Below are 18,655 nucleotides of genomic sequence, written 5' to 3'. Positions count from 1 at the left end.
CCTTTAACCACTCATGTTTAAAAAAAAAACGGTTTAACATTTAGAGCACTTTTGTTATTACGGAACCCAAATCAATGTGTGCTGCAACTACCAAAGTGGTTTTAACGTCTTCAGCTAATCTGTGGCATGCGCTCTAAAAACATTCATTCATTCATTTTCCAAACTTCTTGTCCTCCTGGCGGGTCGTGAGCGTGCTGGAGCCTACAGTTGGGTTAAGAATAACCAAGTTGGGGCTTATTTTAAGTCAAAAAGTGAATGACTTGGGATAAACTTAATTTGACCCCAAAATGGGGTTACTCATTTACCTAACTTAAAGTTAAATTAACGACCTAACCAGTGGAATGTCCAAAAAAAAAAAAAGAAACATGCCTGATTTATTGTGATTTTGTATTCTATTTGTGTATGACTGCCTGTTAGTTGAGTGAATAGCTTCATTGTTGGCAGAGAGCCTGCAGGTGTGTGAGTGGTTGAGAGTACATCGAAAGAAACCCGCTTTCAAAGTCTGTGACCCCAGCTTGGGGAGATATCGATCAAGAGTAATTCGTTTCTTCTAAATAAACAGTAAAAAAAAAAAACAAAAAAAAAAAAAAAAAAAAAACTGAAAAATACGCTCAGTATGGCATTAATGTGTGCGAGGAGTTCAGTGCATTTCCGATATTGTGACACTAGATGTCAGCCTTCTCTTGTCAGCTACGCCAATGGCAGAGATGCCCCCCCCCCCACCCCCACCCCACTTTTGAGCCTTGTACCTCCCAAAACATGGTGCATTTAATTAGTTTGGCTTTGCGTGAAGCAAATCCATTTAATGATAATAAAACATTTCGCCAACAAATATTTAAAAAGAACAAAATATAAAACACATGAGAGGCAGATTAGACTTTGCCAGAAAAGCATCCCTCATAATCTGTTTTTGTTTTTATCCTGAAACATGCATCTAATCGGAGTACATTTCATACCTGACCAAAGAAAAGAACTAAAATTGAAAAAAAAAATAATAATAATTTTCGTTAACAGCATAAAATATTAATACATTTGCATTAAAAACAGAAAAAAAAGAAAAGAAAAAACAGACAAACTGAAATTAACGTTTATAAAGTTAACCAAAACTAACTGGCAAAAATGTCCTTCATTTTTTACCTTTATGAATTTATTTTAAACATTTATATGTTCGTACAGAAGAAACATGTTCGAGAATTGTAGTATACACAATACTTAGTAACCTTTTTAAAATCTTGCATTCAACAAATACTCTATATAAAAAGACTAAATCAAATACGAAAACTAATTTAAAAAATAAAATGAAATAAGGCATTTTTGAAAAGCTAAAAACTAACAACATGCTTCAAAAACTAATTAAAACTAACTGAAAAAAAAAGTAAAAATGAAATAAACTACCTATAATGAAAACTACAAAACGACTATCACCCTGGTTGTGGTAGCTTGAACATTTCATGATGAACCGGTGGTTAGTGCACATTCACCGTTTTTAAAGGCACGGTCTTCCGTTTTCACTCAGGAAAATGCACTATATAAATTTTGATTTTTTTCCTACACCCCCACCTTCCCCAGCCTATATTTTGCCATTTTGCGTTTGTTTTGTCAACAGCGGGACGTTTCTGTGGACAGAAAGTTGTTTCCCGCTCCAGCCAATCGCAGAGTGGGGGTGGCGGGGGGCGTGTCACTCGCTGTAGGCAGACGGGGCCGGGTGAATTTGTCGGCTGCATGACATCACTCCCGCCGCAACTTGACAGCACGCGCGGATTTTATTTTTATTTTTTTTCCACTCACTCACTCACTCTGAGTGAGTGAGTGAGTGAGTGAGTGAGTGAGTGAGTGAGTGAAAAAAAAATCCATACGTGCTGTCAAGTTGCCGCGGGAGTGACGTCTTGCAGCCAACAAATCCGCCCGGCCCCGTCTGCGACACGCCCCTCGCCACACCCCGCTCTGTGATTGGCTGGAGGGGTGAACAACTGTCTTTCCACAGAAACGTCCCGCTGTTGACAAAACAAACACAAAATGGCAAAATACAGGCTGGGGGCGTGGGGGTTTTGGAGAAAATCACCACCCTACATTAACAGAAGCCCAGAGCTGTAGATTGAGAAGGAGTTCATGGGTATAAATCCTGTATTTATATCATGCATTTTCCTGAGTGAAAACGGAAAACCGTGCCTTTAAATCTTGCATTCGACAAATACTCCATATAATAAACTAAACCTGATACTAAAACTAATTCTAAAGAAAAAAAAATGAGGCATTTTCAAAAAGTTAAAAACTAACAACTTGCTCCAAAAACAAAGTTAAAGCAGCTATATGGAAGATTTTTAATTTCAAACCGCTACTGCCACCTGTGACCGAAAACAACCTGCATGCAAAACTAACTGAATAATAATAATAAAAAATTAAATAAAATAAAATAAAAAGTCAAAATAAATAAAAGGACTTATAATGAAAACGACTCTAACCCCGGTTGTGGTAACTTGAACATTTCAAGATGAACTGATGGTGAGTGCACATTCAGAGTTTGTGTCCTAATAGATGTAATTAATTAGCACCCTGGCTAACAATGAGCCAATCGAGGCCAGCGCAGACGAGCTGCTTGACTATTGTCGGGGGGGCTTCAAGTGTCTGTCTGCGCTCGCATGTTGGGAACGAACCACTTTCTTCTCCGTGGCGTAGCCCACTGACCTACATTTCAATTGTTGTCCGCCCGAGACAATGGCAGAAAATGGTTTCATAACCGAAGACAATATCGGGGTGTTATTCAACACGATTGTTGTCAAGGTCCTCAATGTGCTACATTGTATTGTTTCTTCTCTCTTTTTGTGGCAAAACAACACAAAAGGATGAGTGTCAAGTGTAACATTCGATTTAGCTGACAAGCAAATGTTTATCAATTCATGATGCAAGAATTCTGCTGCGGCATACTCTGAGCTGTTTGTCATATTTTTCACCTCCAATGCAGCTAAAAATAGTCCGCAGGGAAGACTAATGTTAAACTTGAGCGCCAATGAGCATTTTAGTGAATTGTTTGGCAAATGTTTCCAATTCAGAGTTCAGCTTAAGGCAAGGCAATTTCATTTATATCGCACATTTCATACATGAGGGCAACTCAATGTGCTTTGCATAATCAAAAGCACAACATCTAAAAGCCTTAATGTAGGAATAATTGTAAATAATAAGTTGTCATACAATTACTGCAATGAAGAATTGCTTCTGCTTGCAATCAAGAATGCTTTGCTCTGTCCCCCACATTTACATAGACTAGTTTTAAGAAGATGACTCAAGAAGCTGAAGAACCAGAACATCTAAAGCAGCAGAATGGTTCGAGCCAGTCTGCTGAGGCCGCCTGTTTTCTGTTAACAAATGATTGCAAACTTGACTACACATGTACTCAGCAATCTTCCACTCACATGCAGACACGTCGACAAACAAGTACACTGTGTTCCAACTATGCCTTGCATTTGCATTTTTAGGGTTGGAACACCCATGTAACTAGGGGCGTGGCCGCGTGGAAACCAAATAAAAAGAGGGTGAGGAGAGGATTCTTCAGAGAGTGCAGTAGTGAATTGTATCAGTCAGTTCCTCTCCTCACGAGCACACAAACTGTCTTCCCTCCTTTTTGTTTCGTGTTTAATAGATGTCAAACAGGTAGACCTGACACTTAAAACAGAATAACTCAAGACATTTGCAAAGAGCAAATTACCGTAGAGGGAAATAAATTGATTTAAAAAAAAAAAAAAAAAAAAAAAAAAAAAAAACTAATCAAGGGAATGGGGAACAAAAAAGATTTTAATCTGGATTTAAAAACATTTATAATTGGGGCCAACTTCGCTTCTGTTGCCAATTTATTCAGTTTGTGTGCAGCATAACAGCTAAATGCCGCTTCACCATGTTTGCATTGAAACCTTGCCTTCATGTATTGACCCAAGTTTACAGATCTCATTCCATTAGTATTGCCTGTTATGTAACTGGTATTAATTGCTTAAGACAAACATTTTGTATGTTACAGATAGTGGTGACAATTTGGCAATTCCACATTAACTAATCCATTGGGCTTTAATATCGCTGTATTGTCAGTGTGGCAACCTTAAAATGTATACGTTTGATTTATTCTCTTCAACCAGTGGTTCTCAAAAAGTGAGGTCCCCGGAAACCAATGGGTCCAAGAGCCCCAGCTTGGAGGTCTCTCAGTCTCCACCACATAATTTGCAAGAAATTGTTATGAAGTATCATTTTTAAAATTGTAAAAATACATAAGACATAATAATTGTAAAATACTTGACCCCATTTTCCACAAATATATATATGCATTATCATTCAATTTATTATGCTAAATTTTGAGGTGGATGTGCCTGCTGCGTTGCGTCTGGAATTCCCCCAATAAAGGCTTTCCAAGTAAGGGGCGGTCATTAATCACACATTAAAAAAACGAGTGGCGTTACAGGAACTTTAAATTAACTTAAAATTAATGCACTACTTTTGACACGCCTGAAAGGGATTTGTTGATTTCTTGACAAAAACACGACAGCGTATTAGGGCCACGTACAAATATATATATATTTTTTTAGAGGGCAGGGTCATATGACGAGAAAAAAAAGTGGCAAATTTGCCACTTTTTAATAGGACGAGAAAAAAAGTGGCAAATTTGGCAGTTTATAAAGTGGCAAATTTGCCACTTTATATGAATTTTATATAATTTCATATGAAATTTGCCACTTTATAAACTGCCAAATTTGCCACTTTCTAATATGACAAGAAAAAAAGTGGCACATTTGCCACTGTTTAATATGACGAGAAAAAAGTGGCAAATTTGCCACTTTATATGAATTTTATATAATTTCATATGAAATTTGCCACTTTATAAACTGCCAAATTTGCCACTTTATATGAATTTTATATAATTTCATATGAAATTTGCCACTTTACAAATTGCCAAATTTGTCACTTTATAAACTGCCAAATTTGCCACTTTATATGCATTTTATATAATTTCATATGAAATTTGCCACTTGATAAACTGCCAAATTAGTTTAGTTTAGTTTAGTTTATTTGAGCACAAAAAAAAAAAAAAAAAGACAGATCAAACAAACAGTATAGTGTTAATGCCCAAAAGGAGTAGGCTGAAGCAAAAGCTTATAGTCGCCTACCCCATCATGATATAATAATACAAGAGCCCAAACTTTTTCCCACTCATCATTAATACTCAACAGAAAAGAAACCATCAATTATATCAAATGAAAATGAGAAAGAATGCAGTACAAAATACTGTGTAAAGAAAATACAAATGGAAATTACAATTATTAGTACCTATATTACAGTCACACCACACCTTATTCCAGATGCAATGCCACCCAACATTTCATTCCAAACATCTTCTCTCCATCTAGAGACACCTTGTATCTAATGTAATTCTTTAGCATATTTATTAAAAATAACGATCATGTATAATTTTTTAAATTGGTAGATATTAGTAGCACTCCTTAGGTTATTTCCTAGACCATTCCATAAATTAAACCTTCTTCGACTTATACAATGGCTCTTCAGGGTCGTACGAACACACTGTACCTTAAAATGATGTACTCTCCTAAAAGTATAATTACCCTCTCTATAAGAAAACAATTGTATTTTTTTAGGAAGTCGACTGCTATTTGCTTTATATAATATTAATAAAGATCTAAGTTTTACTAGATCTTCAAGCTTTAATAATTTAGATTCCAGGAACAGTGCGTTCGTATGAGCCCTGAATCCGACATTGTGCACAATCCTAACAGCTTTCTTCTGCATTCTAATAAATATGTTTGTTTTGTAAGTGTTTCCCCAGACCTCGATGCAGTAGCTTAAGTATGGAAGAACAAGTGAACAATAAAGTATGTGGAGTGATTTTTTATCAAGTAAATACCTGCATTTACTCAATATTGCAATATTTTTTGCTAATTTGGAACAGATGCTATTTATTTGAGGTCTCCAGCTAATATTGTGACTTAATATCACACCGAGAAACGTGTATTCCTTTACCTTCTCAATTTCAACATTCTCAAATTTAATTTGAATTTGGGTGTCCTCTTTAAATTTACCAAAGAACATGACTTTTGTTTTAAGTATATTTAATGAAAGTTTATTTTTATCAAACCATTCTTTGAGTTTATTAAGTTCTGTCGTTATCTCTATTGCAAGCTGTTGAAGGTTTTTGCTTGACACTAGTATTGTAGTATCGTCAGCAAATAATATATATTTTAATCTTGATGATATTGTTAATCTCTGCTAAAGCAATTAATATCTCCTTGTTTGAAGAAAACCCGACCGAAAAGTACATTTTAAGGAGTGTATTTTGCAAACTGATTGGTGTAGCGTGGCATATGCGTTTCCATTCTGCCGGTCGGCACCGACACAAACAGCCGTGGGACGAGAAAAAAAAGTGGCAAATATTGACCCCGCCCTCTAAAAAAAATGTTTCCACGTGGCCCTAATACGCCGTCGTACAAAAACACAAATTCATTCTCATAAACGTTAAAATGTTTTGTTCATGAATCAGAGCAAATATATATATATATATATATATATATATATATATATATATATATATATATATATATATATATATATATAATGGACTTTGCAAGGCAGCAATGTAATACATAACAGTGTCCGGGTCCGAGCAGAAGAATCGCAGGACATCAAAGCAAATGGCCGGAGAGGAGAGAGGAAAGAGAAAGAGTGCCGCCTGTTTGTCCCACGGCGTTCCCGCTTTGGCCCCACCTCGGCCCACTCTCACATCTCAGGGGCCATTGTGCTACAACGGGTGCATGAAGGAGGCTGGGCCACCTCGCACGCAAGCAGACGCACACCAAGCCTCGGGCGAAGAAGAAACGTTTATTTGTTTGACCTTTCCAAATCAAACTGCAGCTTCTTCGCTTAGCTTTGCACGCTTGTTTACGGCGCTTCAGATGAGGAATATTACAAATTCATAAATTCTTAATGTATTAACAGAGAATGTCTGATTGAGTACTTGTTTAATTTCCATGCAAAAGTAAAATGTATTATGATTATTTATCCCTATTTGTCCACTGTTGTGATTTGGAGCCTGGTACCTACCCAACTAGTCAATCACAGTCTCTCCTGGCCCACCAACGATAGGCGAAAATCCCCTGGTATAGAGAAACAGTAAGAAAAAAAAATCTAACACGTGAAAAACTTATTAAAAGACAATTTTTAAACACAACTTAAGAAACGCATAAAATCTAGTCAAAATACTATACATGTTCCTTTAAGAGGCGGGGCCTGGTGATGGTTTGTGACATTGGTGAGTGTGTATGTGAGTTTCTGGGCGTGAGCTGTGGCTGACAGCAGCTTGTGCCTGAGTATGGACGTTATTTTTATGTGTACTCAATAAAAAGCTGAAAAGTGACTGTGGCTCACCATTCCCACTGATGACGACATTATTCAAAGTGTAATATTTGGCAGAATAAAATTCTGATAACCGATTAATTGGCCGATTAATTAAAAATATGTAATGAATAAAATAACTCATTTTTTGGTCCATTATTGTTTACAACAATAAAGATATGAATTGCAAGTCGAGTATTTGACTGTTTTACAATACCTACATCACGATTCACTTTACAAGGAGACAAATCGGCCAATTTTGGGTGATTTTTTTTTTTTGTGGGAGGGGCAAATGTTTGAATGTCATTATCGTTGTCTTTTATTGATATGAAGTAATATGTAAATTATAAGAAAAAAAAACAGACGAGAGCTAATATCGGCTGGGTGTTCAATTGGTCGGGCCCTAGCTGAAACTATCATTGGTGATGATACGTACATGAAACAAAATGTGTAAAGCAGTTTAAAAACAAAAAAAAACAAAAAGGAAACTACCAAACTGTTCCTTATTACAAAGTGAGTTGGACTGCGTTCACTGCAGCCATCTACAACTTCCAATTTTTGATTCTACTCATATTTTGAAAAATTCCAAAGCAAGTCAAAGCTGATGTTGATTGCATGCGACGTACGACTTGATGTTCCTGAGCACTCAACGTACCGCATGTATCTTTATGTAACAAAGGCCGAGTTCATGAGAGAAAGACAAAAGTGATGTGAACTGACAATATTTTAATGGGCGGGATAAAAGAGTGTAAGTGATCAATGGAGATGGCGGCCAAGTGATGCCCGGGGGACGCCTTTGAAGCGGGCGTCCTCAGAGGGACGCCGGGGTACAATGCCCCCTTTGAGAGGTACGGAGAATGGCAGACACTTCCCTGTCTCACCCACTCCACCCCGGCCCCCCCCCCCCCGGCCCCTCCCCTCTGATAGGCCGGCTCACGCCGCGTCCCGTCACTTGCTGCTGCTGCATTCCTCCAATCCATTTTCACATCAGCCCATATCTTTATCGCGCTAACCTTCTCCCTCTTCCTCTCCCATTAATTCATTCAAACATGACACCCCCTTGCCTGCCGCCCAGCCAATTGGTCCGCCTCTAACCACCCCCCCCTTCCCTTCCCTCCCGTCTCCTTTCACACAACCGAACCTCTTTGTGATGTCCAGCCTTGGCAAGTTGCGCCCGATTTGCTTGTCACAGTCTTAATGAATTCATCTGTTTGTGTATTGGCCCTGCATGGGATGGGAGCATCTCCCCCACCCTCCCCTCCCTCCCCCCATTCCTCTCCTCCCCCATGCTGGTCTTCCCCTGGAGACTCTATATATACCGGGCGGCAATCAGCAGAGCCACTTATTGTTCGTCCACCTCAATTTACAGACAGATGCCCTGCGTGACGGACAATCAGGAGGAGGGAGAAAGCCTTTTTTGCACAGACACCAACCTGCTGGCGGTCAGCAAGATCTCGCCGTCCGCTCCGGTATCGCCAAGCGTCTCCCGGCCGTCGTCACTGGGACGCCACATGTTCTGACAGCATGCTCGTGCTTGTTTCGCTGCTGTTCGTGGCCTTGGGTTGCTTGCTGGCGGCTCCAGCGGGCAGGGAAGTCTACAGGATGCCACAGAGTGCACTCAAAGGTAAACACGCAGTTTGGACCACTGCAAAGTACAGATAGAACTGGGGAATATATTTTTTGAAATTGCTGGTGAGTTCGATTTTTAGGATGATTGTAATTGGCATGCTGATTCAAAAATTGCCGTCAATTTTTTTTTCTACCCCATCAAGTTTACCCTGCAGATAAGTGAAATTCCGCTACTAGCTGTAGAAAGACTGCAGTAAGAAGAGCTAATTATGCGATTGGACTCACCTACAGCTACATGGCAACTTGTTTGTGCTGTCACAATTGAGACAGTGAGAGTTGTGTGCAATATGTCAGTACTAGCAATAGCTGCAAACAGAAAGCTAGTTTGGTAGCAATTATGAGGTAGTAGCCAAATCATCTATAAAAATATGTGTTAAATAAACATTGCAGTCATGTCTGTTTCTTTCATATTTCATTTTATGTCAACATTTGAAAATTTTTATAGAACAAGTACATATATGTCTAGTACAGTTTTTCGTATTTTTTTATTTTTTATTTATTTATTTTTTAAAGAGCTCAGAATTGTTCATTCGGTAGTCTTACCGATTCAACGTCTTATCATCATTGCTCTTTTTTTTGTTTTGTTTTTTGTTTTGTTTTTTGTGTGTGCGTGCGTTTGCGCGTGTGCATTTGCGTGCGTGCGTGCGTGTGCGTGCAAATACGTATAAATTTATACTCATTAATTCACCTAAAGCCTTATAAATATCCCATTACCCTTCGCCTTAACCAGGTACTTCAGAATCTTGCCAGAGTCGTGAGGTTTAAATGGTCAGGAGACCATAGAAAAGGTCAGAAAAAAATAAAGAGAAAAGAAAGATAAATCAAAGTGAAATCCAGCACCGACCAAACACTTCCTGCCTTCCCCATGATTACAAAATCAAAGTCTTACGCCAACCCCGGAAGCCTCTAAATTCCAGCAAATTTAGCGAGATCTCAAGAGACCAGAGGAAAAACTAAAGAGAGGAAGGAGGGAAGGATCGATAAGGCAGAGTGAGATCCATAGAAGCCAGTACATCCAATCCATCAAAGTGAAATCCAGCACCAACAAAACCCCTCCTGCGTGGTTACAAAACCAAAAGTCTTATGCCAACCCCAGAAACCTCAAACTTCCAATAAATTGAGATCTCAAGTGACCAGAGGAAAAACTAAAGAGAGGAAGGCACCCCCCAAAAATCCCCAGGCCCCGGCAGCACCAAGGCCACCCCCAAGCCACCCGAGCGGACACCAGTCGGCGAGCCGACCCAAACGCCCGGAACACCCCCGCCCCAGCCCCGGCCCACACCCCCGAGCCCAAGGCCGCAGAACGAGGCCCAGCGGGCCCCCACAGCGCCCCACCGGTCCCCAGCCCCCATCCCCCCACGACCCCCCCGCACCCCACCCAAACCCGCCACCCACCACGACCCAGGCCCCACCACCCCCGGCCCCCAAACCCCCGAACACCCCCCGACCCCCAACACCCAACACCCCACCCACCCATACCTCCACCCCCCCCCAAACAAGACGCCCCAACCCCCCTCCCCCCCGACGACCGCCAACCCCCCCGCGAGCCTCCCCCCACCCCCGGAAACCGGCACCGGGCAGCAGCGCAGAGAGGGAAAACGTGCCCACCCCACCTCCAGCCATGCGAGAGTAGCACAGCGGCGGGAGGGGGGAAGCAGAGGAGGAAGCACCAGGGGAAAAGGCGGAACACCAGAACACCGAGCCCGGTGGGGAGAGGCCCCGGTCGTCACGCCAGCGTACTAGTGACACCTAACCCTGTTACTGAGTCCGCCAGCTCGCCGACTGGCGAGCTCTACCCTTACACCGTGAATGTGGCCCCACCCAGTGTATATACAAGTGTGTGCGTGTGGTGCATTAAAATTGGGAGCAGGTGAGTCGGAGCAGAGGGAAAAAAAATCCCCTACTCCGACACACCCGCATCCCCCCCCAAAAAAAGGAGGGACAAAGTGGTGGGGCAGGGACACAGATGGGGGGGACCACAGCGCTGCCAGGCACTGCAGTCCATCCCCTCTGATGGCTCCCCGCCCCAACTCACCCTTCCCCTTGGACATTTATTTTTTTTAAAGAAAACTGGGATCTAAAGTTCAAAAACTTGACTTGATAAAGAAAAAACTGAAGTCAGTTTTGGATTCCGCAACAAAAAAGCAGCTGTCAGACCTAACGCAACAAAAATTGTGTTCCCCTATGTAATTTACAATTGGAAAATCTCACAAAAAGTAAAACAAGGAATATAAGCAGAATGATCTTGGGTGATTCACAAGGCAGAGACATCCACGAGGATCCTCTTGTACCTTGAAGGGACGGAAGGGAGTTGACAGGTTTCTGCCTTCAAAAGGACGATTGACACGAAAGGGTTGAAAGAGAGTATCTTGTAGAGAGTAAAAGTTGTAAGAATTAATTGTACTTTCTGCCAGGAAGAGCATTTGATTGATTATACGTCGCTGATAGATAAACAAAGATTCATTATTTGTAATACGACCAATTACGAGAACGTGAATGATCTCCAGTGGCACACTTCATGCTGCACTTCACCTTCTGCCCAAGCTCTGGTAAAAGCGATAACGCCCAATCCAATTTGAAATATCATGTAAAGGTTTCAAGAGCATACATGATGGGCAAAACTGTGAGAGTTTCAAACAAAAAACTGCGTGGCCCAAGCCTCCCTGTGGCTGCCTGTCCGTGCCCCCCCTGGGTTCGTCATCCATGCCTGCCAGCCTCTGCCCGCTCAGCGCCGGTCTGCTCTCTAATTAAGCACTTCAATCAGCATCTCTGTTGTTAGTGTCCTTCCTGTGATGTTGTCGGGCGCAGAGGGGGGAGCAGCAGGGTCGCCGGCCCGATTGAAGTGTGTCTGTAGAAAGCCTCGGCGGCGCATTGAGCGTGAGCTAGCCTCCCCGACACGCTGCCAAGCAGCTCAAAGAGCGGCATGGGGAGAAAAAAGGGGGCTACCCACTCACAAATCGGCTTTAGTTTTGACTCAAATTTTTAAAAACTTTCAGCCAATAACTTGCTTCCTTCAAATGTGGACTAAAAAGTATAAAAACCTGAGGGTGAGCTTGAGTGTCTGAGGTCACGTTTCATGGTATATAGAGCGAAGGCATCGTTCTCTTTATAGAATCTCAAAGGAACAAACATGAACTGCTGAGTCACATCTATTTGTTTGTTATTCTTTCAGATATAGTGAGATGTGCCAAAGAAACAATTCCTAAGGCTGTGCAGAACAAAGATAACCCGTTTAGTTTAAAAACATTCGAGGCAACAAAATATGAACAACAAATTGTACAATAATGTAGTCGCGGGAATGACAAAGACTTTTACGAGTACTGTATGGGTCCCATTTTTATGTCCCGCTCAAGTCTAGGGCAAAGTTTTCTTTAGTTCAGTATTTTCGTAGAAAGGCGCAGTTAGGGCTACGTCTACAAAGCGGCTCCCCTCATTCCCTTTAAGTTCAAGAAGGAAGAAACAGAAACTGATTTGCTGGAGTCTGTACAGGAGATCGACGCGCACAAAGTATGTTTATAATAAACTGCAAGATGATCTCCACTTGCAGATGGGCACACATCAGCCGAGTGCAGAAATCTGTCTGCCTGCATCTGCTTGATCAAATCCACCAAAATTGCATTACACCACCTGTGCCACAACGTAAACCTGTTTCACCTGGTTTAAACTTAGTATAGTCTACTTTCTGTAACCAAATTGTCGCTTAAAAGAAAACACTCTCAGTCTGCCGGAATTCCCAAACATACAAAACTAGACTTTCCGGCATGAAAATCAAGATGTGCAACTGTGCCTGTCTACGAAAATAGAGACCCATTTCACAAATCTGTCTGCAGAATTGGTTTTCTTAACTTACCATTGTGGTCTTCATGTCCACTGTAGCGCTGTCCGATCGTGGCACAGTGGTTCTCGAGGCCGCCATGACCAGCGCTCTGTCCGCTCTGGATCGAGCATCATCCGAGAGGAGTCGGGCGGAGGCGGGCTGCAGGGGCTGCGCTCCTTGCTTGTTTCAGGACTGCGGGCAGCCCTCCGGATCCTGCTGTAAGATCCACATTCATCCCACCTCCTCGCGACCCCTTAACGCTGACTCACCAATGTCCGCCCCAACAGCTTCTCCCACCAACGCCTTGGCGGAACCCAGCTGTGATGTCATCAGCAAGGCCCAGAAGCTTCAAGACGAAGCTGAGCGGAGTTGGGCATTGAGCCAGGCCTGCGCTTTCTACCAGCGCCGCTGTCAAGCGGGCAACATGGACAAAGAGAGCTGCATCAGAATCATGGGTGAGAGTTGCAGCGCCCGCGTCCTCCAGTGCAGCTTGCTTAACACAATGCAGAACCTGGAACCCGCCACTCAGACGCATGTGCAGGGTGAGGGAATACATGCTTCTGAAAATCATTCACATACTTTAGATTCAATGTAGATGATCTGCTTTCCACTGTTTGTGACTCAAATCTTATTTTCCTCATCAACGGCTAGTTGAATTTGCTTCTCTTCCTGATTTTCCGTCTGCGTCTACACCTGCAGCCGTGTGTGGCCAGAGGTCATCCTCGGCGCACAACGTAACCCAGCCTCGATCCAGGATCGTGGGCGGGTCTCCTGCTCCACCGGGCAGCTGGCCCTGGTTAGTCAATCTGCAGCTGGATGGTGGACTGATGTGTGGAGGAGTCCTGGTGGAGAGTTCCTGGGTGGTCACCGCAGCGCACTGTTTTGCTGGGTAAGGCTGTTCAGAACTCGTCTTCCATGGCCCAAACATACAATACACTCAGCCGACACTTTAGTTGGTAAACCTAGCAGTTGTTTGCCAAATTTTATTGACCTGACAGATTTTATATCAGTATCATCTTTCTTGGCCAAATATATACAAACACACAAGGACTTTGGGAGAATGGTTCATAATCTTTGTAAATGCTGGATTTTTGCATTTGGTGTCTTCAACCTGTGTTGGCTCAGAATTAGAATTATTAGATATAATCACCATGATTCTTGGTCCACGCAGAAGCCGCAGTGAAAGCTACTGGACGGCGGTGGTGGGCGAGTTTGACATCACCAAGACTGACCCTGATGAGCAGGTTCTCAAAGTCAACCGCATCATCCCTCATCCTAAGGTAGCCTTCCATCCGTAGGGCGAATATACACTTTATTGCTAAAAGTATCCACTCAAGTGAGATCCCATTCCTAATCCATCACTATAACAGCTTCAGATTAGCCTTGTTGCATGAACTGATTAAGCCCACTCAAATGAGAGGAAAATGTCTTGTAAGACAAACAGCAGTCCAGCTGCGATTGATTCAGTTCCCTGTGAATGAAATGACCTGGATGAATGAGAAGATCCGCAAGCAACCCTCAACAGTAAAACGTCTTCCATGTCTTCCAGTTCAACCCAAAGACGTTTAACAACGATATCGCCCTGGTGGAGTTGACATCTCCGGTGGTTCTGTCTGACCGTGTCACCCCCGTGTGTCTGCCCTCTGGGATAGAGCCCCCTACTGGCAGCCCATGCCTGGTGGCAGGCTGGGGTTCCCTCTATGAAGGTATGTAAACACTGACGTTGATTACGTTGATGCTAAGGTCATGAGTTTCATGTCTCTTCCAGAGAGCAATAATGTGTGTTATGTATGCAGATGGCCCATCCGCTGACATTGTAATGGAGGCCAAAGTGCCTCTACTGCCTCAGAACACGTGTAAGAACGCACTGGGCAAAGAGCTGGTCACCAACACCATGCTGTGTGCCGGCTATCTATCAGGAGGGATCGACTCCTGTCAGGTGGGCACCACAACTGAGACTTCACTGATTTTAACTGAGTGACTTCATCATAGTACTTAACTATCAGTGCTCTCTTGTGAACCTCACTACCGAGTAGACGGTTCATTTGTTATGATGACGCATTCATTGCTATTCTGTCGTCATGACTCCTCTTTAGGGTGACTCCGGAGGCCCACTGATCTACCAGGACAGAATTTCCGGTCGCTTTCAGCTACATGGTATCACGTCCTGGGGAGATGGTTGCGGGGAGAAGGGCAAGCCTGGAGTTTATACGCGTGTGACTGCTTTTTCTGACTGGATTCAGGTTGAAATGCAGAGTAAGTTTTGGACAACGATAAAACAACCAAAAATGTTGTCATATTTGCAACTTGACACTGACTTCTAATTATAAAATGCTGTCTTGGCAAACTTGTACACTTATGAACAATGTCTATTTGTGACTACTTCGCAGAGTCATTTGGCAGCAGGGAACCGACATGTCCCGAGCTTCTCAAAACGACAGAAATGACAGAGGAGGAGCAAAGGTCAGAGTTCAGCACTCTGTGTCGTTTCTACACCCTCAGCTGCTCTCCGGGCCAGTCGAGCAGCGCTTGCAGCCGGATGGCCGAGGACAAATGTCTCACCCGATTCAAGAAATGCCGTACGTAGCATTCTTTATAAAAAAAAAAAGAAAAAAAAAAACGATCTTGTACGATCTTGTGCAATCAGGCAAGAGTATCATCTTCAAAGTTTTTGGTTTATTTTTTTATCCTTTTCCCTGCTCATTATCTTGCATGTAGAGCTGCGTTCCTTCCTGCAGACTCTGCTGGACTTGCTCCAGAGTGCTGAAGACTACATAAGGGACAAAGTGGACTTAACCTTCTTCACCCAGACTCTTCCTCAACTGGTCGAACACATCTACAGCACTGCTTTTCTTCACAGCAGGGACAAGAGGGACGTGGGTGGAAATCATAAAGGTACATACAGTCCCAACCACCTGATAATGTGCTGCCATTGTCTCTAAAAACTGAAAATTCAGAACCAAACAAGTGTGTCATTCATTGCAGAGCAGCAAGGTGGCGCTGTGACACCAAAGGAGCAAATTTCCTCTTCAGTTCCTCCTGCTTTGTTCAAGGCGTTGGGCCCCTCGGTAGAAGACTGGGAGAATTACCTGGTGACCATCGCTGATGACATGGAGACCCAGCAGAACGACACTTCCACAGATAACTCCTTTGAATCATCCAGACAGGAAGAAAAACTTTTCTTACAGGTACCAACATCCCTCAATCTGTTAATCTTTCATTAAAAAGTTATAATATTAACCAGTCAAGAGCAATGATGAAGGATCAAATTTATTAGGTCCTGAACTGAAAAAGGATGACGGGATCATTCACTTTGTGGCTTTCAAATTCTGATACAGGCAATCGGACACGTTTTGGTAGCGTTGCCAGCACTTCATTGCTGAGCGGTTTTGTTTTCTGTTCTGGTAACACGGTGCGGCATTCCCAATGTGTATGCATGCAAACACGCGAGGCGACAGAACTCTCTGATGTCAGCAGCTCACAATGCTTTGCACGGCAGCACAATGTTGGCCCTCACTTCTTTGGAAGACAATAAAAACATTGTAACACTAGATTTTTTTTTTTCTTTTGCGATATTCTCAATCAACACAAATCAACCACATAATCACCGTAGAGCATTCAAGTGGCGCTAATCTGTAATCCGTATTTCTACATGTTGCTTCCAGGCAGGGGACCACTCGGTTCTTCAGCTTGAGAAGGAATACCGAAATATCATCTCAGCGTTGCGCTCCAAACTGGACTCCAAAGCTGCTCCGCCCACCCTCCACTTGGATCCATCCTATTTCCAGGAACATTCTTCCAATCCCCCTCTCCTTCCAACATCTTCCAAAGGGCTGCAAATCGACACTGGTCTTTCCTCTTCGCCAAAATCCCAGAGGCCTTGGTCACTTCTAACATCCCTAATGACTGAAATTGAGAAACTAAGGACACCAAGTGAAACTTTGACCAGTGATGAGACCCAACGTGAAGCATTTGTTCCTTCATCTGATGGCACGTGGGACAATTTGGATGAACTTGGAGGATTGTCAGCTTCAGCGTCAACTACAGCGCTACCAATAAATATGGGAGATCTCGCAAAGACGACATCTCAGACTCACACTGTGCACACGAACAATTCTTTAAGTCACAGAAAACAAAGAAGCCTTCTTCATAAGAGGCAGACATCTGGGCCAGGTGGGAAAGGTAAGTCTGCGCTGACAGCTTGTAGTGTTATGGCAGCAGTCAATCCTCTAAAATGCTTGGATTGCCCTCGTAGTTTGTCCTGGTGTTCGAGAGACTTCGCAACAAGTGAGTCAAGTGAGAGACTCTTACCACTGGGTGCTAAGTATCCCAAACAAGAACCTGCGGATGAGCTTCCAGGAGGTAATTCATTCTTCACAATGACAAGGTTCAGAGGCGTTAATGTAGTGGGACTTATTGATGGATGATTATCGCTTCAATTTGTTTGTTTCAGGTCTTGGTTGATCTGAGCTCCAAGAACGATAGAGGACTTTATCAAGCCAGGGTCAGAGCTGTCGTAGGAGGCCGACCTCTGACTTTCTACAGTCTCGTAGGCCTGGAAAATGACTCGTTCTACCGCAGCGTGCCAAGGATCATCTCCGTAGCGTTGGAGGCCCTGAAGACTTAACGTCAATGGAACCACAAGAAGAAATCTGGAGACACTGAAGCACCAGAGTTGTTGTTTCCTACGGTGGAGAGTATCCTCGAGTAGGATTCAGTCACCGTTTGAGAGCCAGATCGTTGCTCTACTGAAAAACTATGAATGTATCCATCTAGCAGCCCTCACAACGGCCTTTTCTAACTTATGAATCTGTACAAACACTAAGTTATTCTATTCTTTTTGGCACAAAGTCTTTTGCAAAGGTTGAGCCTCTTGTGAAGGACAATGTCTATATTGTTAATATCTTATTTATTTTTATAGAGAAAATCATTTGTATTTTTGTAAACGCAAAATATATATGAAGGAGGTGTGTATAAAACTCTTATTAACACTAAGGCACTCGAGGCTTGTCATTCCAGAGCAAATGTTTGATGGGAGAGGGGATGATGGCGGGCGCGGCTTGAACCCCACACATCATAGTGCTAATTGGTTGGTACTGTGACCCCACATTGAACTCATCCCGCCAACCATTAAGAGTAAGCCTCAACATCAACAGAGCAGCTGCTGTAAACATTTCTCCTGTTTTCCCTCCTGAGTACACGATGGGGAATTGTAAAAGGGAGACCAATCATTGTCTGTCATGATCAGGCAAATGGTAAAACTGTGGTTCCAAAGGATTCCTGTTGCTTCTTAAAAGGATTGACCAAAAAAAATGCACGGCCGAAGTCTTTCCACTCATCTAAATGTCTCAGCTCAAACCTTAAAAATTGTCATGTTGAGGATATAAGTACGACAGCTGTGTAAACAGATACAACAAATACTCCCAACACTATGGAAACATTCCCGCCTCAGGTCTGGAGATGTCTGGAAAGTGTGCCGAGCATGTTTGTGACGCATAGGCTGATGATAGCCGACAGCGAGTCACAAATATGCCAGCAACATAACCCAATCTCAACAAAAGCTGATCAGCCTTCAGAGACGGTACCTGCAAATGAGCCCGACTTATCACCCGTTCAGTCGACTGTCCCGTTGTGTTCTTTTCTTTTACGGTTGCTATCGTTCGTCTTCTCCTGCTCTTCTCTTTCAGTTTTTTTTTTTTTGCTTTGTTTACTAAAGGCTCCATGCTGGCTTCTGTGCTAATTTTGTCTGTTACCTTTATTATTCTCTTAAGATAGATGCTTGACTGGCAAAAGGCTGTAAGAATGTGTTTGTATTGCCGTGACAGC

General features: G+C 42.8%; 2 protein-coding genes across 10 annotated transcripts in view; one reads left to right on the top strand and one right to left on the bottom strand.

Moving 5' to 3' along the window:
* vwa5b2 (von Willebrand factor A domain containing 5B2) overlaps nt 1-18,655 on the bottom strand; it is a 61,285-nt gene that overhangs the window by 24,995 nt on the left and 17,635 nt on the right. For 3 of the 9 annotated variants that reach the window (XM_077514198.1, XM_077514226.1, XM_077514272.1), the window contains 3 exons: nt 12,863-13,237; nt 8,817-8,978; nt 7,093-7,145 (listed from right to left, as the gene is read on the bottom strand). The exons of 2 other annotated variants lie outside the window; for them this stretch is intronic. The gene's annotated coding sequence lies outside the window, so the exon portion shown is untranslated. Of the gene's footprint in view, nt 1-7,092; nt 7,146-8,816; nt 9,075-12,862; nt 13,238-18,655 lie in introns of those variants that run through there. 4 more of the 9 variants (XM_077514217.1, XM_077514253.1, XM_077514209.1 and 1 more) reach the window with 3 other exon arrangements.
* Nucleotides 8,666-17,840, top strand: prss56 (serine protease 56). Its single transcript, XM_077514284.1, has 14 exons — nt 8,666-9,007; nt 12,889-13,047; nt 13,117-13,371; nt 13,529-13,718; nt 14,001-14,109; nt 14,379-14,535; nt 14,626-14,768; nt 14,926-15,085; nt 15,220-15,408; nt 15,548-15,724; nt 15,815-16,017; nt 16,495-17,011; nt 17,085-17,191; nt 17,283-17,840. Exons 1-14 carry the CDS (start codon nt 8,908-8,910, stop codon nt 17,454-17,456), a joined length of 2,640 nt encoding a protein of 879 aa, XP_077370410.1. The 5' UTR covers nt 8,666-8,907; the 3' UTR covers nt 17,457-17,840.

This window comes from Festucalex cinctus, chromosome 1 (genome assembly GCF_051991245.1).
Source record: "Festucalex cinctus isolate MCC-2025b chromosome 1, RoL_Fcin_1.0, whole genome shotgun sequence".
Classification (NCBI taxonomy): domain Eukaryota; kingdom Metazoa; phylum Chordata; class Actinopteri; order Syngnathiformes; family Syngnathidae; genus Festucalex; species Festucalex cinctus.
Note: the sequence above shows the minus strand (reverse complement) of the source record. Positions and strands in the feature narration are given on the sequence as shown.